The sequence below is a fragment of the Mus caroli genome, unplaced genomic scaffold (genome assembly GCF_978045245.1).
Source record: "Mus caroli unplaced genomic scaffold, Mus_caroli_1 scaffold_5, whole genome shotgun sequence".
Classification (NCBI taxonomy): Eukaryota; Metazoa; Chordata; class Mammalia; order Rodentia; family Muridae; genus Mus; species Mus caroli.
This window is the reverse complement of record NW_028227260.1, coordinates 61,378,324-61,402,207: the sequence shown is the minus strand read 5'-3', so window position 1 is coordinate 61,402,207 and position 23,884 is coordinate 61,378,324. Positions and strand designations below refer to the sequence as shown.

The window sequence follows — 23,884 nt, the reverse complement described above, 5'->3', positions numbered from 1 at the left end:
GTCTTCAATAAACTCTCTACTCCAAGCTCCTCTAAATAGAGCCCAGGGAACAGTTTAATTTTTGTATGTACTGGTTTTATGGTCTCCTGTTGAACTCCATGCATGCTGATGCTTAAGAATTGGAGGGAAAATATAATCTTCCATGAAGAGAACCAGGGTTAAACAATGGCCATGAAAGGAGACAGTACAGTCAATTTTGTGCCTGTGAGTAAATTGTTGCATTAGCCGTAAAGAACTGAGTTGCCTGTTTCAGGCTCATAGCAGAGTCTATGAGTATATTAGGGAAATGAATAACTAGACTCTAACAAACCTAGTATATTTTAGGAACTCATTGTGGGAGCCATCTTGTCAGCTCTGAGCTCAGAGGTTAACACAATACTGCACAATACAAGAACAATGTTTTAGGTAGTCTCTCCTTATAAATTAGTGTCAGTCATTTCCCCCTGCTCTCATTATACTGAATTTCAGATTTGTTTCTACCTAAGAAGAAATGGAGGAAGAGCCTTGCAATATCAATTTCTGAATAGTTTTAGAACTTTAAAAAACATTGCTGGTGGTTTAAGTCATGACTTGTGGCTGACTAGGCGTGTGAATGTGAATGTAAATGCTGGCTTCCTCATTTCTCACTTGCTCTGCATAAACAGTGTGAGTGAGGGCACTTCTCTTTTGAAAATGGATAACTATTATGCTGAAATGCACAGACATTTTGCAAAACTTGTCAAAGCTCCCCTGCACAGTTCTACAAATAACCATGTTATTGCCTTGCAATTACACTGGGAAAATTGACTTTCAGACTCACCTGACTTTTAGTTGACAGATTCTTTTCTTCAGCACACAGAAGCACTATGCTTGATGAAGCTTGCAGCGTGAAATGCTTTTGCACAGTTAAATCAATGTCTTTTGACATGCCTTGTGATTGCTCAACTACTTTAAAATTTATTTTGAGCATATACCCTAAAACAGTGGCAATTTTCTATAAGTCTTCCTGTTTCACCTATTCAATTTAGAAATAGATTTTGCATTTTTCTGTGACTTTTGGGTCACTGCTGTGAGGCAATATGTTTTACAGGGTAGGTATACATTGTGGATGACATCTAACATTCTGACTTGGTTTGTAAACATGGTTATTATTCATTTTACCACTGCACTCCTTTCTTGGTCAGTTGTTCAGCAGTTTGTAGCATCAGAAAAACAGTAGAGTCTCAATTCTGGTTTTGAGTGCCAATGAAAATGGATGAATTAACGAAAAGAATGTGCTCACATTGGTGCTCCTCTCTTGGGGAATGGAGGGATAGGGAGTTGATGAGAGGAATACATTGTTGTTTGTTCTGCACATCATAAGAAATATCAGCTTCCAGGATATTGAAGAAAGTAGGGGGGACACTGAGTTTTGGTGGATTATATGTGGCTGTCTGATTTACAGAATTAAAATCTCTTAATAATGTAAACATTCCCTTCAAGTTATTTGATGACTGAAGAGAAAGATGAATGTCTATACACAGATAGTATATACTGGAAAAAAGTTATGAGGTGAAGCACAGAATAGGGGCTTCTGTATTAAGACAGGTTCCAACTCTGGCTTTGCCATTAACTCATTAGATAGTAAAGGATGAGTCCTTTAAGATAACTGCTCAGATATCTTGTTTTAATGCTAAGACATTAATCTATTTTAACATGTTAGCAGCAAGGTTTTAATAAATAATAAAGTTTAATGTAAAATTCTTAATATCTGTTTTGATAATAAATGAGAAATCACAATAATATTTGCTGATATATTATCTGTATCACCAACAGGAATATCACAGGAAAGATGCTATCCAGAGTGTTGCCTGTATGTGAAGTGGCTCATCTGGAAAGGTTTTGTTTATGACACACAGAACTGAAGCTGTCTATCTAATCTGTCTTTCCATGGAAATGTTCCTAAATCCATAGTGATTTCCATAAGTTATTTAAGTAACTGTTGAGAAATAAGTGCATGCTCTCTGTGAAGGTCGTGGAGACTGCCTTCAGTTCTACCATTAATGTGTAGTTTAAATTCATTCATGAAATTACAGTAGATATGACTTTAAAAGTAAAAACACTGGTTCTAAGCAGATGAAAAGGAAGTTAGAAACCAACAAAAGCTCTGATCCCCGTTTCTAGTTTGTTATGTGAAAAGGGCAAACCAACCCTGCTTAACTTTGTTGAGTAAAAATGTGAATTTTCTCCCCTATCACCTATGACTGATAACTTTGAATTTAGAGGCCTCTGGTGATGCAATTTTTTTCACTTATCCTTTTATGGGGTTCTTTAACATTGTCATCTTCTTTCAAAGACAAAATATTTTTTGGCTGTTTACTGCATAGCCCAGGCTTGTCTCAAGCTTATGATTCTCCTACTTCTACCTCCCGAGTTTATATTCCATGTCTCTGTCATCACATGCAGCCCAACAAAACAATCACATCCAGAACAACAACAGCAACAAAATAAAACAAAGAAAAAACAAGACCTTTAGTCATTTTTTTATTTTTACTGCAATTTTTACTTAATTTTTTCCAAAGCATTTATAGAGACTCTTCTGTCTTTCTAGAATCCTGTTTTATAAATGACAGAGACAAAAGAAAGGATTGACAGTATTTATTAAGCACCCATTGGTGGTAAGCCATGTATCACTGAATTTTACTTGAGAGATCTCATGCAGTCTTTTTTCTTTTAAATTTATTTTTAATTTACTTTTTAACCTCCATATTCCATTTCCCACTCCTCCTATTCACCTTCCAACTGCTCCACATCCCACAACCTCCTCCCTCACCCCTAATCCCACCTGAGTTCTAAACTCCTTGGGGCGTCCAGTCTCTTGAGGGTTAGGTGCATCATCTCTGAATGAACACAGACCTGGAAGTCTTTTACTGTATGTGTGTTGGGGGCCTCAGATCAGCTGGTGAATGCTGTCTGTTTGGTGGTCCAGTGTTTGAGAGATATTGGGGGTCCAGATTAATTGAGACTGTGGGTCCTGCTACAGGGTCCCCCTTCTCCTCAGCTTCTTCTACCCTTTCATAATCCAACAATAGAGGTCAACTGATTCTGTCCATTGGTTGGGTGCAAATATCTGCATATGACTCTTTCAGCTGCTTATTGGGTCTTTCATAGAGCAGTCATGATAGGTCTCTTTTTGTGAGTGCTCCATAGCTTCAGTAATAGTGTCACAGGCCTTGGGACCTCCCCTTAAGCTGGATCCCACTTTGGACCTGTTGCTGAACTTTCTTTTCCTCAGGCTTCTCTCCATTTTCCTCCCTGTAATTCTTTCAGACAGGAATAATTATGGGTCAGAGTTGTGATTGGGGGATGGCGACCCCATCCCTTACTTGATGTCCTATCTTCCTGCTGGAGGTAGACTCTGTAAATTCCCTCTCCCTACTGTCTGATATTTCATCTAAAGTCCCTCCCTTTGAGTCCTGGGAGTCTCTCACCTCCTAGGTCTCTAGTGTATTTTGGGGGGAGGTGCCCCCCCAACCTCCTATTTCCTGAGGTTGCCTGTTTACATTCTTTCTGCTGGCCCTCAGGGATTCAGTCCTTTCCCCTCACTCAATTCCATCTCAGGTTCCCCTCTCCCCAGCACTCCTCCCCAACCCCATCCACTTTCCCTCCCAGGTTCCTCCCTCACTCACTGAAGAGAGAAGAAAGAGAGATCTCATGCAATCTTAATGATCCATTCTACAAGTGGAAACTAGCACACCATTTGCTCTCCAGCTATTTTTCATGCCAGCCCAAATCGTTAGACCCTTCTCAACATGTACAATGCTATTTGATGGTTGACGGGTAATCCTCCTTCTTCTAACCCAGACAAATTCTCTCCCTTTGTGTTCTTTTCTGTTGGTCTTTTACCAAGTTTATTTCTCAAATTTATATATACATCTTTATATCTTATCCTCTTGACTTACTAAATAAAATTTTGCATCTGCCATTTATTCAACTTAAAAGTATAATGTATAACAAATACCTGTAGTATTTTCACTTTATTAGGAGATTCCTGGAAACACAGTGCTTATAAGAATGAGATGTGTAAAGCCGGGCGTGGTGGTGCACGCCTTTAATCCCAGCACTCGGGAGGCAGAGGCAGGCGGATTTCTGAGTTCGAGGCCAGCCTGGTCTACAAAGTGAGTGCCAGGACAGCCAGGGCTACACAGAGAAACCCTGTCTCGAAAAACCAAAAAAAAAAAAAAAAAAAAAAAAAAAAAGAATGAGATGTGTAATAGGATATTTCAGATGAGTTGGCAAACCTGGGCAGGGGATCACTAGATAAAAAGTGCAATGCAGGAATATGGGGGGTATTCATTGATGTCCATACTCATCCCAAATAGAAGCAACCTGTAAGCATAACAAGGGCTCATATGAGGCAGCTTTGTGAAGAAATTCAGCTTCTAAAAATGACTAGGTTCACAACCAGTGGCCAGCTCAGTCTCCTTCCTCATGTGTTTTCTAAGAAGTGAGACAACTGCAGTCAGGACAACCTCTAAGAAGACTGCTGACAGAGAAAAAGAAAGCTGCTTCACTCCAATAATGCTGGGAGTTTGACTAGAGACTGTGGGATTTTTCTAGGATAACTCATCAACGTTGAGAGCATCTTGTGACCAGGGAGTGACTTGTGAGGCCTGCCAGTGGCATTCCTATCTTCTCTCACTCTTTTCCAAGGCTCTCAGGTTAAGTGAGATGTCAGATGGTAAAAGGACAGCTACACACTCTACTTTTAAAACCACTAAAGGTTAGATGCAACTATCAGCTCATTTCTTTTTGCCTCCGTTAATCCATTTTGGTGTCTCATTTTGTACAGCTGCTTAAATTTCCTAGTTATCTATGCTACACATGATCACTATTTTATATTTTTTCAGGCATGAATGAATTAATCAGCTCTGTTATCACAATATCTGCAGGGGACCCGATTAAGAACTTCTATCAGCGCTGGATAAAACAGTAGGTACTTAAACATTATCAACCTTCCCCCAAATATTACTCTTTCACCCAAAGGTAACTGGGCCTCTGTTAGCTACCTGCTGCTTGTTTGCTGTTTTATATAGTAACCTATCAAGATTATAACAGTGAAATGATGTAGTCTTGCATCACATAAAAGAATTTGTTTACTAGAGGATTTGGTAAATTGTGTTATTTTAATTTTTCCCTTTGTGGTAATATTAGAGCTTAGGAAAGACTACAATTCATAATTAATCTACTTTTAATGGCTATATAGATTAGATGTTGTGTCCATTGTCAATATTTCTGATATTATAAAACATATTGCATTATAATATTTCTTACATTTATTGTTGGTTTTTCAAGCCTCTTAAATCAAAGGGGAGTACTTAAGTCATTTTATTCTAGTCTTGTCTCTATTTCTTTTGTGAGCTGTTCATCTCATAGTTTTCAAAAAGAAACTAGAAAATAAGGGTACCTAGCCTTTACATTTGAAATTAAATGTATGTAATGGTTATATAAACATTTCAGCATTAGATACCATATACATACATACATACATACACACACACACACAAACACACACAGACACACATATAGGCAGGTGTGTGTGTGTGTCTATGTGTCTATGTGTCTGTGTGTCTGTGAATATCTCACCACACAATGGACTCTCTGCATAGACACAATAAATAGAATAACAGTAGTATATTGAGAAAGAATATGACTTTTTCCGAGATGGAAAATTATAGTGAGCAGCAGAAAGTTGCATAAGTATTATGCAGGTGTTTACTCACTTGTCAATAAATCTTTAGTTGGACATATATTAGAATGGTGCCGTTTTCAGAATGAGAAATACAGGCACTTTTTTCTTTTCTTATTCTAGAGAATTCTTAGAACTATATTACTCAATCACTAACATAGATATGTAATCACTGTTAGGAGATATGCCTAGTGCTTGTGGTTTTAAACTTTAAAAAAACATGAAAAGTAATAGGTGGGTTTTTGATTGTTTGTGGTTTATTTTTTGTTTATTGTTTTTGTAAATAGAAAGACTCCATTACTCCACAAATAATAATAGGCATTGAGATGGACCAAAATTTGGTATACACATGTATGCATGAAGTAACCACAGAGTAAAAAGTGAATAAATAAATCATGAGCAAAATAACTGCATAGGGAAATTAAACATGGGCATACTGTGCCACTGATATGCCATGGTGAAACAAATTATATTCTTAACCACGAGGTTAGGTGTTTAATAACTAATATTACTACTATAGTATGCATGTCTTCTGCATGTGAAAGTTGTTATTTAATGCAATTTATTTCAATATGTATTCAATTTTGGGCATCAGAAGCCATGTTCAGGTTGCTGGACCCATTCTTTCTAGTTGCATATTATCCTAAAAGAAGAAAGATCTTTTTCCTCAGAGATTTCCTTTATATCCTTCTTTTCCTTTTCTTTCTTTCTTTCGTTCTTACTTTATTTATTCACTTTACATCCTGATCACTGCCCCCCTCCTGGCCACCCCTCCCACAATCCTTCCCACATCCTCTCTCCCATTCTTCTCTACGTGGGTGGGGCCTGCTGAGTATCTCCCTGCCCACCTGGCACTTCAAGTCTCTGCAAGTCTAGGCTCATCCTTTGAGGGATTTTCTAATATAGTAAGAATGAGTATAACAAAAGACAGGAGAAATAAATTTAGGCACCTATCTACAATAGTAACACTCCTATATTACCAAAATATGTCACGTGATAAAATAGCCTATGCAGCAAAAGACATGCCTCTATAATCAAAAGGAACCATCTATTAGCTCAAAAGAAGTATTATATATGTATTGAAAGTACTAATAGATGGAAGTGCTGGATAATCTTTGTATTTTTGAGGAAATATAAAATTCTCTTAAATAGTGAGAAATTCAAATAGTTCTTTGAAAATATAATACAGTGTTTTTATCATATTCACACAAATTCAACTTTTCCCTAATTTACTCCCCTTCCTTACCTACCTATCTTTATGTCAAAAATAAACACCCTTCAAGAAAAATTTGTGGTGCCCAAATATGCTTGATTATGTGGTGTTTCACTGAAGAGTGGTCAACTTATCAGTGCCTATACTCTTAGAAAAAAACTTCTTTTCCAGAAGCTAACAATTGCCTGTAATTCTATGTCTTTTAGTGGGATTGTGTTCCCTACACCCCACTTGATGCCAGGATTTTACCTAAGGCTAACATAGGTTTAGTGGTAAAAGTACTATAAAGTGCATGTAAGTAGCTGCCCTGCTGTGTTTAGAAGATAATGTTTGTTGTAATTAACCACTCCAGGCTTTTATCCTCTTTCCTCTGACTCTTCCACAATGATTGCTGAGCCTCTGGATGGAGCTTTGTGATATATATTTCCCCATGAGACCAAAAATTCTGCAATCTGTTATTCTATGGTTGTTGGCCAGTTTGAGTTATCTGCGATAGTCATCATCTTCAAATAAAAGCTTCTCTGATGATGGTTGGGAAATGTATTAATTTATGGGTCATTAGGTATTAGGTTAACATTTTTTTTCTTTTTCCAATTTTTTATTGGGTATTTTCTTCACTTACATTTCAAATGCTATCCCGAAAGTCTCCTATACCCTCCCCCCACCGGCTCCAGTACCCACCCACTCCCACTTCTTGGCCTTGGTGTTCCCATGTACTGGGGCATATAAAGTTTGCAAGACGAAGGGGCCTCTCTTCCCAATGATGACCAATTAGGCCATCTTCTGCTACATATGCAGCTAGGGATGAGCTCTGGAGGTACTGGTTAGTTCATATTGTTGTTCCACCCATAGGGTTGCAGACCCCTTCAGCTCCTTGGGTACTTTCTCTAGCTCCTCCACTGGGGGCTCTGTGTTCCATCCAATAACTGACTGTGAGCACTCACTTCTGTGTTTGTCAGGCACTGGCATAGCCTCACAAAAGACAGCTATATCAGGGTCCTTTGAGCAAATTCTTTCTGGCGTATGCAATAGTGTCTGCATTAGGTCGCTGATTATGGGGTGGATCCCCGGGTGGGGCAGTCTCTGGATGGTTCATTCTTTTGTCTCAGCTCCAAACTTTGTCTCTGTAACTCCTTCCATGAGTGTTTTGTTCCCAATTCTAAGGAGGAATGAAGTATCCACACTTGGGTCTTCGTTCTTCTTGAGTTTCATGTGTTTTGCACATTGTATCTTGGGTATTCTAAGTTTCTGGGCTAATAGCCACTTATCAGTGAGTACATATAAGTTACTAACTTAACCATTTAGCATCTTAAATCTGGTAGGCTTTCCCTAGGGTCTTTGATTTATATAGCTATAGGATCTTAACCTGATATATGTGCTTTATCTCACAGGGAAGGACTCAAGTCCAATCAGAAAGTTGGTGTTTTCTCCCATGATGTTGGTACCTTTATTACATCAGTGGGCATGTCCTCCCAAACCAATCATTATTGTAGTTTACAGGAGTCACAACTGGCTAAGACTGATTATTATATCTTTGTCTGATATCTTGTATAGTACCATGAAAGCTAGCCAGTAGAGTTGAAGTTTCCAGGTTAATAACAGCTTGATATTTCCATGTCTGATGTGATGCCTTCACCCTAACCCAGATTAAAATTCACAGGCTTACTGTGGTGTCTGGGAATTCTGAGGGACAATGGTGTAGAGTTAAGTATTTAGCCTATAGAATAACTAAAATAAGTAAGTAACCATTTGAACAAATAAAAATATGTGTCCTAGCATACTTTGTGCTAGGATAATCTTGAATAGTGGAAGCCTAGTATACCAATAAGAGATCAGGCTAAAAAAAAAATAGTGTTTTTAGTGTTACATTTTCACGTCTTTGTAGTGTAGCTTCAGGAGATACTTTAACTTGAATCTGATTGAAAAAAACTATAGACACATGCCAGTCTAAAATAATAAAGTAATGTTATTTAACAAAACAAAAGGGAAGTAGAGCTAACACACATGTCAAAATGCTGTCAACATGGATAAAATATGAATATTGGTTCACTTCTGAAATCCTGCTGGGTATTACTGGATATGTTATGCTTCAAAAGTATAAAAAGGTCCATTTGTCAATGAGGGTTCTTTATTGTCTTGCTGTTCATCTTAGGTAGGAGAGGCCCTTAGTTATTTTAGCCAATTTAAACTTGGAATCGAAGTTCTTTCTATAAATCCATCTGCAAAAGATTGGGAAGAGGACATTTTCTAGATTTCATAGATACTTTTAGTTCAACAAGACTTCATTAAAATAAGTTGTAATGCATTTTGTTTTAAAGCCAAACAATAGTAGCAAACCATACTTCTCTGACAATCCTCTCATTAATTACCAGTGCCAACTTGTTTTAGATATTGCAATAATGTGTTACCTAAACTGTGCAAATGTCAGAGTCAATGCCACTTATTGAAAAAAGTATTTAGTAAGAAAACTTTATTCAATGCATAAGTACTCAAAATTCCAATCAAAATATTGTTTTGCATCAAATTCTAACACCTGGCTTGTACTCAAGCAGAAATTGTGATGACGTGTTATCCTTAAGAAACTTCATCCCTGCCCTAAATGAGAGAAACATTTCCATGTCTTTGAAGCTAGTAACCAAAAGATCAATTGTGAGAAGAAAAGAGAGAGTCATTTGTAAAGGACTCATCTGACATAGTTAATCACTAATGAGTCATTTGTGGATGCCTTCATAAAAAAATTATCAAAAATTTTGGTGAAGTTCTACAGTGTTATTTGGTAGCTGATATTTTATCTCTTATTGTATTAGAGACCAGGGGTGGAATGGCAACTAAGTGAGTATGCCATTACCTGGGTACTTGAAAAAACTTGGCCTTTCTTCATTTTCTGTATCTTTCTTTGGAGATCAATTCAGAGCAGTGGGTCATGATTTTTGTTTCGATCATTTTAACAGATTATAAAAAGAGAAGGGTTGTCAGGGAGTACACCAGAGTGATTTACTACTTATGTTAACTAAGCCAAGAGGAGGGTATTCCACACAGAATTATTACTGGTGGCAGGCTAATCAAGGATTCTATTCATTTTCATTGCTTTTTGGGACAGTGTCTATGTACTTGAGATTGTTCTTACACTCACAATCATTGTTTTTCTGCTCCTGGGTGCTAGAACCATAGACAAGTAAGCCATACACAACTTCCCACATTTACCTGTAGTGCTACTAGTGGCAGAATACTGACTGTGAGAACCAAGGACTGCTAAACAAACAAACAAACAACAAACTTCATTTTCTTTTACTACTACTCAGGGGGCTAATGCTGCCAGAGGAGTGTAGGATCACAATACTGTTTTCTGGCATTTTTATCACTTCTCAAGGAGACCAAGGGTTTTACTTTAGTTACTTTTCTATTGTGATAAACAACCATAACCAAGACAACTTATAAAATAAATCATTTACTAGGGCTTATAATTCCAGAGAGTTAGAGCATGTGATGGCAGAGTAAAAGGCATGGCAGTAGAAACAGCTGAGAGCTCACATTTTAAAACAGGAAACAGGAGGCTGGAGACCAAGTATTTAAGCATACGAGCCTATGGGGGCTATTCACTGCAGGCATATCTTCTGAAGTATGTTCAACTAGAATCTGAAATCATGGAAAACTTGATAGAAGATTAAGAAGTAACCAACTAGAATCCTTTTCTCTTGGAATATTAGAGGATGCTTACCAATGAGATCCAGAAAATTACTTCCAGTCCAGCAGAAGGCAAAGCTGTGTCACTCGGGGAAACTGAAACTCATTTAAAAGAGCAGCATTCAGTGTTATATAAAATTATTATCTGCTATTGAAAATAAAAAATGATGAGATCTTCATATATTAGATTAATTGCCATGATCTTGGGATATCATTTTTCCATGGAAATTTTAAGTGTTATTACTGAACAATAAATATTTTGTTGTTGTCAGTGACATTTAATATTTTAAATCTTAAACCTTAAGTCATTTTCCATGAACATTCTGAAATGGCTGGAGACCTCAGTGTCTGTTGAAAGCAGTGGTTATCAATCTGCCTAATGCTATAACCCTTTAATACGGTTCTTCATGTTGTGGTGACCTCCAACCACAAAATCATGAATATAATTTTGCTACTGTTATTAATAAAAATGTGAGTATCTGATATCGAACCCCTGTGAAAGTGTCATTGGACCTCCCCACCCCCACCCCAAGAGGCATTGCAACCCACAGGGTAAGAACAACTGGATTAGAGACTTCTCTATTATTCTTTGCTGTTAAAAACAAAATGCTATAGGGTTTGGATAATATGGAAGAAAGGAACCCAGATATGAATGAACCACAAATATCAACAGAAGAGAAAACACAGTGAGCAAAATGACTAGGCTGTGCTGATGTAGTAAATGAGCTGAGAAGAAAAGGTTGCAAAAGCTTTGGGAACTATTACATAGACTCCAGAAATTTTGAGTATGTGAAGCTATTGACATTCCTTTGAGAAAGTTGTCAGGTTTAATTCTTCACTCCAGTTCCTAAAGGTGGGAGTCTGACATTTCCAGCTTCAATGTTTTCCAAGGAGCAGACATCCTTACAAAGAAGGAAGATTGAGCCCTAGTAAACACATAGGAAATATTTTTTTCTTTTTCTTTTACAAAAGGAAGGCTTTTAGTCCCTTAAAAATCACACCATGTAGGTAGCCACCTACACACAAATCATGGCCAATCCTCCGGTGAGGCCCTGGGGACTGGTTTTATTTTCCACTCCACCCTTGCTCTTTCTACCAGACCCCATAAGGTTGGTTTACTCCTTTACTTTCACAGGCTATTAATCCTGTGGAGCAGTGGATAGGGCACACACTCAAAGAGAAAATTTTGAGAAGGATGGCAAAAAAGTGAAAAGGGCCAGAAGGATGTGATTATCTTGGACGTTAGTTTATTTTATGTAAGCTTGGAAGCTCATAACTTTCCTGTTAAAAAAAATCCCCTCTTCTTGTCCAAATGCTCATGTCTGGTCTGAGACACAAGGTGAACATTCAGAAAATTGGAGGAAAATCCCCACAGCCGTGTCAGCACTGAGAACAGGAAATGCATACAGTTTTCCCACTGCAATGCAACTTGTGATCACCTCATCGCTGCTACCAAGTAAAAATATGCAAACTTTAATGTGTAAAGTGGAACTTTGTAGAATAGTGGCTTGTCCTCTAAAAGAAAAGAGTTGAAATACACAAACACAGAGTGGTACAGCCATAAGGAATTTTATAACTGTGTTTGGGCAAACTAGTTTTAAATAGTTTCTTTGGTATTTCAGAGTTCTGTTTAAAAGCCAGGTAACACTTTAACTAATGTTTTAATCTTACGTGCATATGAAAGTGCTTGAGTTCCATTATGAATGAACTCTAAGTTAAACAACAGTCAACTAATGGAAGTTTATCTAATTGTGTATAAAAGATTATAGTGTATGAGTGACATACATGGTTCTTACCATTAGATTATCATTTGCTTTTGATGCTCAATAAACTTGCTTGAATCTGAGATTCAGATATATATAGCTGGGCCTTGAAGGATAGACCAAATATCAATACATGTAGATGGACTAGAGATAGAGCAATTTAAACCAAATGATAGTCAGGAATGTGAAAAAAAGAGAAGGGACAATTTTCTAAACAACTTGACTCTGGGCTTTATGTTATTGCTTTTTACACTCAAAGCACATTCTCAAATTTGTGTGTACATTTAGCTTGTTACAATGTACATCCCTTCTTTTTTTGACTTCCAGGCAATTATTGTTCAATTCATCTGGAATATATACTTCAAACACACACTGTAGTTATCCCAGGAATCAGAGTTTTAGAGACCTGACTAGTAAGATGGGAAATAATAAAGACAGATTAGCAAAACAATGGTAAACTCTTAAAAACCAACTGGTTTTTATGAATACAAGACGCATCCTGGCATTGGCTTATGTATTTTTAGTTCTCACTACAGGCTTGAAAAGTCTTCAGGATTGTTCATCCTCAGTAAAACTGATATGTACTACTCTCCAAAATATAAAGTAATTGCAAACTAGTATGTCTAAGACAATAGCAATGTGACTTGGCTTTATTCACTGGCGATGTGAGGCTGAGTGACCCTTTTCATGCTGTCTCCAAGTAATTGAGAGCACTTCTATAGCCAAGGAACAGGATACATTTTCTGTTGGAGAGGAAATAGCCCTCAAATCTCAGCAGAGACATTTGGACTCATCCACACTCATCTAAGTGAAGGATGGTAATGTTCACAATAATTCTGTCTGCCTGTGTGCATCCTTCCTTTTTCATTAAGCACAACTGTAGGAGTCTCATGGAAGTTGTTGAAGCTTCTAGAAATGGCACCCTGGTAGAGCACATTTCTTTGTAGTAAAATAAGCCTGGTGGAACATCTATCTAGTAGGCCTAACAAAATTTAGTGAATTCCCTAAGAGAAATAACCACAAAATACTTTCCCCAAAGTATTTGCTTACCACCATGTAGCAGTTACTAGACAGATCTTCCAGGGAATTTGTGAGATATTTGACTTCAAAAAATTCAGAAATCAAAACCTGGAGATTTTTGGCACCTACTGATCAGTAACAAATTGTTCAGCTCTCTTCACCCTAGTGTTTGTGATCACTCAGATACCATAATATTGAAAGTGGATGCTGACAGCTATCCATTGGATGGAGCACAGGGTCCCAAATGAAGGAGCTAAAGAAAGTACCCAAGGAGCTTTAGGGGTTTACAGCCCTATACAGGAACAACAGTATGAACTAACCAGTACCCCCAGAACTCCCTGGGACTAAACCACCAACCAAGAGTACACATGTAGGGCCCCATCACTCCAGCTGCATATGTAGCAGAGGATGGTCTAGTCGGTCATCAATGGGAGGAGAGGCCCTTGGTCCTGTGAAGGTTCTATGCCCCAGTACAGGGGAATGCCAGGGTCAGGAAGCAGGAGTGGGTGGGTTGGTGAGCAGGGGGAGAGGGGAGAGGATAGGGGGCTTTCTGAGGGGGAAACCAGGAAAGGGGTTAACATTTGAAATGTAAATAAAGAAAATATCTAAAAAAAAAAAAAAGATTTAAAAAAGTGTTTCCCATACAGATGCACACAGCTGTTCAGCCTCACATAGTTTGCAGGTACTTGTGTGTGTGTGTGTGTGTATGTGTGTGTGGTCTATTTTATCATAGCCTATTAGTATGCATCTACCCAGAACTCTAAAATAAATTGGCTTTTGAGCACACAATTGCCTATAACTTGGGATTAGGTGGGTTTTTTTTTTGTTTGTTTGTTTACTGTTGTTTGGTTAGTTAGCTTGTTTTTAGTTGTTATTTTGCAAAACTCCACATTCCAAATAGCATCTCTATTGATAGTACATCTCAAAGAGTACAACTAAATGTTTAATTAACTTGTATTTTATAATTTGTATTCTTAAAATAAAGACACACATTTTCACAGGGAGAATAGTTTTACAGTATGACCTAATAAATTCTCAGATAATAGCATCTTAAGTCTACCAAAATGATAATGAAGCTTTCTCTGATATTCATTTGAAGCAAAATTCATCTAAATAAGTAAACAAATACATAATATAGCTAAAATAAGCATTCTCATGAAACATCAGCAAAATTCAGCAGATCTTCGTGATATATAAACAAAAAATATAGTAATTCCCTTCAGTGACTTTAGGAAATATTTTCTGACCTACGTACACTAGAAACTTACCACAGTAATTTGGGGTCTTTGCATCCTTTTTTCTCTCAACTCCCCTTTTTGAAAAGTCTGACATAGTACTTCAAATAAATCTCTCATAGCATAATTGTCCTCTGAGAGGCTCTACTCAGGAGGTGACTGAAACAGATGCAGATAACCACAGGCAAACACTGGACAGAGGTCAGGACACTAATGGAAGAGTTGGGGGGAAGGATTGGAGTCTCTGAAGGGGATAGGAACCCCACAGGAAGACCAACAGAGCCAACTAACCTGGACACCTAGGAGCTCTAAGAGACTGACCGCCCACCCCCCCCACCCCCCACCCCCCACCCCGCAACTGAAGAACACACACAGGCTGGAACGAGGTCCCTGGCACATACTTAGCAGCCATGAAGCTCAGTCTCCATGTGGGCCTCCCAACAACTGGAGCAGATGATCTCCCTAATGCTGTAGCCTGACTATGGTAGCTGTTCACTAAAAGGCTTCTTTGTTTGGCCTCAGTGGGAGAGGATGCCCCTACTCTGGCAGAGACTTGATATGCTAGAGTGGGGGAATGCCAGGGAGGAGCACCCTCTCAGAGTAGGTAAAGGGAGTGGAGATGGGGGAGAGTTTCTGTAAGGGAGGGAATGAGCAGTATACATACACACACACACACACACACACACACATACATATATAAACATATACATATATATATACATATATATACACACATACATATATACATATACACATATATATATATATATATATATATATATATATATATATATATATATATATATATATATATATATAGAGAGAGAGAGAGAGAGAGAGAGAGAGAGAGAGAGAGAGAGAGAGAGATGGGCTATGTTCAGGTACCTGTCAGAGTGTAGATTCAGTATATTTTCAGGACTGACCTCTTCCCTGGGGAAGACCACCTGTTCCACCCCCAACTTTTCTCACTTGCCTGTAGTTCCCTATGTAGGGTTGAAGCTTCACAGGCTTTTCTCAATCCAGTTCGTCATGTGCATTGATGTGCTTGTTTGGCTAATGCTTTGGTGTTCGTGTTGATGAGAGTCTATGGGTATAACTTCTGGCATTACTAGCAGAGACAATCTCACAGCAACTTCCCTGATCTTCTGGCTCTTACAATATTTCATCATCCTCTTTTACAGTGTTCCCTGAGCCTTATGTGTGGAAGTGTTTTGTAGATGGATCATAGGGACTGGGCTCAACACTCTGCATTTTGATAGGGTATAGTTTCTGTAGCGATCTCTGTCTGTTGCAGGGATGTTTCCTTAATGAGGGGTGAAGACTACACTTCTTTGTGGGTTTGATGGCAAATGTTTACAGATTTTTGTGCAGGATTATGCTGGTTTAATAAGTTAGTAATTGTAGATTCTCCTCTAATTTATTATTCTCCTCTTACATGATTTAATTATCTATGATCATATCTTATACACTGTATAGTGACTTTTATTCTTTTCCACCAGATTTTAATATTCAAGAAGAGAAAGGGCACACACCTTTTTCCCACTGTCTGTTCTATGGCACTATTATTAAGGTAACCATTGATTACCATGCTATATATATAGTTTCTGATTTGTGGATATACATCTTGAAAGAGCTAACCTAGGAAAAATAATGAAACCCTTAAGTAGAATTGAGCAGAATAAAAATGGAGAAGAAAATTAATATAGATATAAACTGGGGTAGAAAATACAAAATGTAAACTGGGGAGGTAGTGAGAGTACTCGTGCAGAAAATAATCACCTAACCTAAGACATGTTTATTGAGCACTTATTGGATACTAAATTTATTACTTATACTAGCAGAGTAAATTCTCATACTAACTCTCCACATATGATATGATGATTATTGTCATTTTTAATGAACATAAGTTCATGTTCTGTGGCATCTGGGTCTGACTTCATATTTTACTTAATACATTTTTCCTCCAGATCAAGAAGTTTTGTTGTAAATGACAGAGTTTCTTTAGTTTCAAAGGCTGAGTTATACTCAGCTATGTGCATGCACAGTCGATTATTTATATATTCATTGTTGATGGGTATATAGCTTGATTCTGTACGCTGTCTAAAGGGAATGATGGCAAAATAAACACGGGAGTGAAACAGTTTTGTTAAAATACTAATTTCATTTCTCTTAGATATATAACACAGAGGAGGGATTTTGAATCGTGATAGGTCTATTTGAATACATATTAAAATATATGATATATGTATTAGAAACTGCAGTCCTCTTTTCATAGAATGATGTCAATGTATATTCCCTCCAATAAGGGAGAAAAAAATCTCCTTTTTCTCTACATCTTCATTACCTTTAAAATTGTTTTAAAAGCTCTTTGTAATGGTTTGAGTGATATTTCATGTTAGTTTATAGTTTTCATTTCCCTGGTGATTTGTGATGTTTGTACCTCTTCTTACACCTCTATTCTGCCATCTAAATTTCTCTATCACTTAATTACAATCATCACATGTGAACATATTTCAAAGATAATATTTATTTTCAGAGTTGGTCAGTTTTGTTAATACTTCTTCAAATATCCATGCAATTTTTAACAATAATGTATAAAGATTATAGTACCAAGTTCTATATTTTTTATTTGAGAAATAGCAGATCTTTAACATCTTCAAGCTGAATGCCTTTTATATAAAGTGAGATCCACATTTTTAGACAAAACATGATATTTTACTTACCAGGAGATTTACTTACCAGGCAAAATAACAACAATAATTCCTTCAAGGGCTGAATCATGCACACTTCAAACCACATGGAGTTGATAATCCAAAGCAGGATGTTTCATAATTCTCTTTTCATTTTCATTCTTCCCACGTATCTTTAAAGTCGGTTAAATCCTTCTAGATTTCAGCAGCCTTGAGGCAATGATCCAAGTCCCTAAGCTAAAATTTGTTTACCTCAAAAAAAGGGTCATGGGCCCAGCTGAGTCAGCCTTTGGGGGATTTGATTCTCTGTTCTGATGCTCTGCTCTCTTGTCTTGGATAATTAAGAGGTGACTAAATGGCCCATGTAAATGGAACTATTTAAAGAGAGGCTGGCTGCCCACTTATTTTCACAACATCTGGGAAGGATTTGAATCAAATCACTGGCCCCTAAATGATGCTTCAAGGACAAAAGCAATGCTGACTGTATCCGAGTCATATGGAAAGCTTTGTGAAAATAGAATTTTCTGGCCTTACCTAAAACATGTTGAATCAAAATCTCTAGAGGAAACACCTGGAAAGCTGTATTAATGTTTTTTGCTGTTGTTGTTTTAAAGAAAACGTTTTCCTCACATGGGTCTGAAGATCCCTTATGTTTGGGAAATAGTGGTGGAAATCAGAGTTTCCAAAGATTTAACTAAGTTTAATTGTTAAAATACAGGTCCTGAGGGAGGGGCTGAGATTCTTCTGAATTTCTAACAGTCTTCCTTCTTGTTGGCTTAGACATTTTTTGTAACAAAGTGCTGGATTATTTTTCAAGTTCCTTCTTGTTTTACTTTTCTGCACTTTCTAGAACATTGGTTTTCAACCTTCCTAATGCTGTGACGCTTTAGGATAGTTCCTCATGCAGTGGTGATCCCCCAACCACAAATGTTTTTTGGTGCTACTACATAACTGTAATTTTACTAATGCTATGGATCATAATATAAATATCTGCATTATCTTGTGGTCTCAGACAAACCCTGTGAAAGGGTCATTGATCTCTAAAGAGGATGTAACCTGTGGGTTGAGAACTGCTGTTATAGAACCTGTAGTATATAAATCCCCACTCAAATCAAAATTCTATTAATACTAATATATTTTTATACATGTGCTTTATTTTTTTATTTTTCCTATACACAATGGATTTTGATCATACACACATATACAACTCCATCCCACCTTCTCCAGGCTTCCCAATATGGCTCCCTCACAAATTTGTCATCTTCTGTTTTGTTTTGCGATTTTAAATAATATACTGAGTCCATTGCAATCTGCTTCCACTGGAGGGTGGGAAACCTACCAGGAGCCATACCAACAAAGAAAAATATTTTCTCTCCCCCTAGCAGTTATCAACTGCCAGTAACTCCTCATCTAGGGACAAGGCCTTGTTCATACTGGAATTTTGATTGGATTAATCTTGAGCATGTGAACCTAGCTTCATATAAATTCATGACTACAAAAAGAATCTTAATTCACATATAGGAGGGCCTCCAGATGGGTTATTGGTAAAGGAGTCTCCAGAGAAACACCCCCTCAAAGAAAAATACAAGTCAGGCTACTGCTATTGTTTGTGGTTGCCCACTGTAGTTAGATGGTCATATCCTATTATTGCTGAAGATACCACATATTTTGGTTGTAATACATATAAGAATTAATTTTAAACTGACTTGGAAACTTCCTCCTGGCTAGCCAGCTTTTATTGTGAGGGTGATACTATTAGGCCTCTGGAAGAAAAAGACATTAATAGTCTTCTCCATGTTGTAATACTAACCTGGGGATGGAGTAGGGAAGCCATGCACTATGGTGCAATAGTGGCACAAAGATTGGGGAGATAAACAACTACATTCTGATTGGGTTTAAGGTCTGTTCCATAGAAGGAAATTCGTGAATGACACTGTAAACCTTACCAAAAGCTTATGGCTAGAAAGGCCATCAGCCCTAGAGGAGATTCTACTGTGTTCTTTTGCTAAAACATGATCATATTAAAATGCTTTCTAAATATTTGTTTGTACCCACAGCTCTGTTATGCTCTCAACCTTGGTTAGAAAAGGCTCTTTTTGCAGTGGGAAGCAATTAATGCAGAGACTCCTAACTGACAAAAATGCTAAAACTAAGTGACCATGACTTCTTAGCCCTAAGCAAGATATCTATATCACCCCAAAAAAGTGAGGCTCAGGAAATATTAAGGAAAAGAAGAGTAAAAAATTTAAGACCTAGATGATGGGGAGGAATTTGTGAAGTGATGTCTTCTGGATATGATGTGACCATTAAACACTAGTTTTTCTTATTTGAAAATGCTAGATGTAACAAGTTTATTTTCTTTTACTTGCAGGCTTGCCTTTTATTCAGTCTCTCTTCTTTAATGAAGATCTGAAAAAGTCTTGGAAAAAAAAAGAACCATCAAAATAAGTCATCTTTAAACAGTGGCAGAGCCAGCCTGCCCTGAAGCAGACCTTTCTTCTCTGGGTTCCAGATGTCTCTTCCCAAAAGAACATGAAACGTCCTTCCAAACACCTGTAAAGTGATAACCATCATATAGGAATTTGAGAAGTTGATGTATGACATAGTTATGAATCAAGTGAGAAATATCCAATTTCCATGATGTCCTGGCCTGGAAGACCTTACCACAAAATAAACAAGAGGAGACCATTATAACAACTTTTCATGTGTGCTTGCACAACGGATTTCTGTGGTTATGTATACAAAGCTGAGGCATAAATACAGCCAGGTTTTTTTAGACTTCCCAAATCATGTGTAGAGGCTACCAATTGTGGCTAAAGTTTGTTTTATAACTCTGTCTCTCTGACTTGTGGACAGTACAGAAGTTATTTGTGGATTTAGATTTTGGATGACCAGTAGGCAAAGAAAATTTCTCTTGGAAATAATCATGACTGATAATTTTACATGTAACAAGACAGATGGAGACAATACAGATTTCCGGTACTTCATTTATGCAGTGACATACACTGTTATTCTTGTGCCAGGTCTCATAGGGAACATATTAGCCTTATGGGTATTTTACGGCTATATGAAAGAAACCAAAAGGGCTGTGGTATTTATGATAAACCTAGCCATTGCTGACTTATTACAGATTCTCTCTCTGCCACTGAGGATCTTTTACTACTTGAACCATGACTGGCCATTTGGTCCTGGTCTCTGCATGTTTTGTTTCTACCTGAAATATGTAAACATGTATGCCAGCATCTACTTCTTAGTCTGCATCAGTGTGCGAAGATTTTGGTTTCTCATGTACCCCTTTCGTTTCAATGACTGCAAACAGAAATATGACTTGTATATCAGCATTATTGGCTGGCTGATCATCTGCCTTGCCTGCCTGCTCTTTCCTCTCCTCAGAACCAATGATGATACTCCAGGTAACAGAACCAAATGCTTTGTGGATCTTCCTATCAGGAATGTTAATCTGGCCCAATCTGTTGCCATGATAACTATTGGAGAGGTGGTTGGGTTTGTTACTCCTCTTATGATTGTTTTATACTGTACCTGGAAGACAGCTTTGTCATTACAAAATAAATATCCCATTTCTCAACATCTTGGAGAGAAAAAGAAAGCCCTGAAGATGATTCTGACCTGTGCAGGGGTGTTTCTAGTTTGCTTTGTACCTTATCACTTCAGTTTTCCTTTAGATTTCCTGGTTAAGTCCAATGAAATTAAGAGTTGCTTTGCCAGAAGAGTGATTCTAATATTTCATTCTGTGGCCCTGTGTCTGGCAAGTCTGAACTCCTGTCTTGACCCAATTATATATTATTTTACCACTAATGAGTTCAGAAGACGTCTTTCAAGACAAGATTTGCCTGATAACATCCAACTCCATACAAAATCATACAAAATTGCAAGTAACCATGCCACTTCTGCCGTGGCAGCTGAACTATGCTAAATAAAACCCAGAACTGAACATGGCCTGGAATGCAAATTCCAGAACACATTTGCAGTACCCCATCAAGACAGTATTCACAGGAAGTATTCATAACATTTCAGTGTGGTCTATATTACTTACATGGGTAATGCACATATTTATGACAATACCTGTTTAGAATATTGTATTTCAATATCATTGCTGGTGACATGTCCATGAGGTAATGTTGGACCAAGTCTTTAAGACTTAAGTGGTAAAATTTTGATAATAATGCGCACATATTCTCTCAGCTAGAGTCATCAGCTTTATCTGTGAACCTAAGTCACAAAATCAATTACTAACTCAAGCCCATTTTAAGCACTGAGTTTTCTTACCACAGTTGCTGAATCTATGTTCAAAAGGTGTGCAATTGTCCATTTGTAGTAGTGATCACAGTTTGCATTCCAACAACATATTTAGTTGTTTTTAAAGTGGGGTGGGCAAAACTTTATGTATACATAGTATTATAAAAATAGGGTAATTGTTATTTCCCAAGTGTGATTCTATTGAAGGATTTGAAACTCCAATGCTTTATTTCTTCAGTTAGTTTTAATATGAAACATCATCTGTCACATTACTTATTGAATGAATTTCTGAAATCAGGCTTTGGTACACTTAAACTAAGAACAACAAACATTCATGACACATAGTAATCCTCTATAATTGTATAAAATGCTACATTGAATATTCCCAGGGCAGGTAGTTTTCTACAGTTAAGCCAACATGAGTCAGATGGCCTTTATGCTTTAGAGAAAGGAAAAAGGTGACAACCACAATTCTGGCTCTCTGAAACTAGGTCCAAAGAATACCTTCAGGTATGTATGAACATGCCTAGGAGAGGGATAGCTTTTCATCATAATTTAGAATTACATTGAAGCAATCTGATAGGTTATTACTACATTTACTGAGCCTATGGAAGAAACAGTGCACCAATTAGTCACTAAGCTTGGGCAGAGTGAAAATATGAACCAAAGTTAAGTATAAGTCTTAAAAATCACTATTGTCCTTTAAATATTCTCCAAGGTAAGTGGTGCCTATTAAGGCATCTACACAAGCCAGAGTATGACATAAAGACACTGGTCATGTGGACTTTTAAATCTGCACTTTTTCAGTTAAGTTATATGATTATTAAGCCTACAAAGATTACCCCTCAGAAACCTTTGAAAGCAATTCTTTCACCTTTTGAGAAAAGTGTGGATCATTCCAGCAGCCATATACATCCTTACAAAAGCTATGTCTACTATCTGTTTGGTACTATTGAGCAGGAAAAACTCAGGTATGTGGCTGTAAGCACTGGAATATTCTGAAGCATGATATACATTGTAAATACGATTACTTTCAGAAATCTTAGAATAAGAGAATGGGGATAAAACACTCTTCTTTACATTGAGAAAATAAAGAAATCAAGCAAGACATACAGTTTTAGGGATATAGTTAATGATACTATATGTTTTAAGGAAAACTCATTAAATGGACATGAATTTTAGCTTCTAATACTAGTGGGAAACCTCTAAATTTTTGTCTGAGTAAGTAACAAAAATGTAGTGCTTATGTTTGAACAGTTTATGAAGATAATAATGTATTAGAAAAATGAGTTTGTGCTGCTAGCAACAGTGTATATATATGTATATATATATGTATATATATACATATATATACATATATATACATATATATATATATATATATATATCCTAATCATTCCTTGTGATGTACATATGTTTTGATGTATTAAATAAGTGTTAAATTTTGTTTTCAAAAAAAGAAACTATAAATGTGTGTGGTCTATTTGTTTTAAAGTGATTTCTGTTTGATTGTAATTTTGTATCATAATGAGATTACAAGTAATCATTTGTGAAACTATGAAACAACTGTGGGTGCTTGAAATAGTACTCACACTTAAAATATCTATGCCTACTAATTTTTGTAGTCTGTGTTACAATTTTTAAAGTCACTTTGGGAGATCACTGTTGGAACTTTTTCTAACATTGATTTAACTATACTCATACCATTTTTTAAGGGAGAAGAAATACTTCTAGGACATTATTGACCACTGTAAAGTAGTTGAGATTACAGCTCATTTGTTAGATATTCCTTCTCCATCATTTAGTGATAAGTCAAATGTCTAATGATTTTATGCTATTTATCTACCCAAATCTGTCTATCTGTATTTATATTCAGCATCTGAATACGGAATCAGAACCATTTTTCTGATTCTTCAACTTCCTCATCAGTACATTTGAATTTTTCTCCATCCCCTTCTCCTTCTGATCAACTTATTCATAATACGGTGCTAATTATAATGTTAACTTCATATTAATTTACCAAGAAATATCTGAAGTTCATACCTTACAAATAGGCATTAACACGAAGTACAGAAATTCAAATGGAGCAATTGCAGACACAGGGAGATGTGGTAGAGGGGAAGACACTATAAAGAAATTGAGTCTTAAAGCAATCCTTTCAAATAATGCATTACAAATGGCCATCTACTCTGGTTGCCATTGTGAGAATGCTAAATTCCAAGAAACAGCTCTATAAACATGGGTATACATTTTCCAGATTGTTGCTTGAGATTGTTCTTCTACCCTATCTCTCTTCTAACACTGGACCTAGTTTT

The 23,884-nt window shown here is 36.9% G+C and overlaps 1 protein-coding gene across 1 annotated transcript in view; it reads left to right on the top strand.

Annotated features, from left to right (window-relative positions):
- Positions 1 to 22,866, top strand: part of Gpr174 (G protein-coupled receptor 174) — a 30,897-nt gene extending 8,031 nt beyond the window's left edge. Inside the window, exons 2-4 of the mRNA XM_029473426.2 lie at positions 4,869 to 4,954; positions 16,122 to 16,192; positions 19,684 to 22,866. Coding sequence (XP_029329286.1) covers positions 20,200 to 21,246 — 1,047 coding nt within the window. The 5' untranslated portion in view covers positions 4,869 to 4,954; positions 16,122 to 16,192; positions 19,684 to 20,199 and the 3' untranslated portion in view covers positions 21,247 to 22,866. The remainder of the gene's footprint in view (positions 1 to 4,868; positions 4,955 to 16,121; positions 16,193 to 19,683) is intronic.
- The last annotated feature ends 1,018 nt before the right edge of the window (positions 22,867 to 23,884 follow it).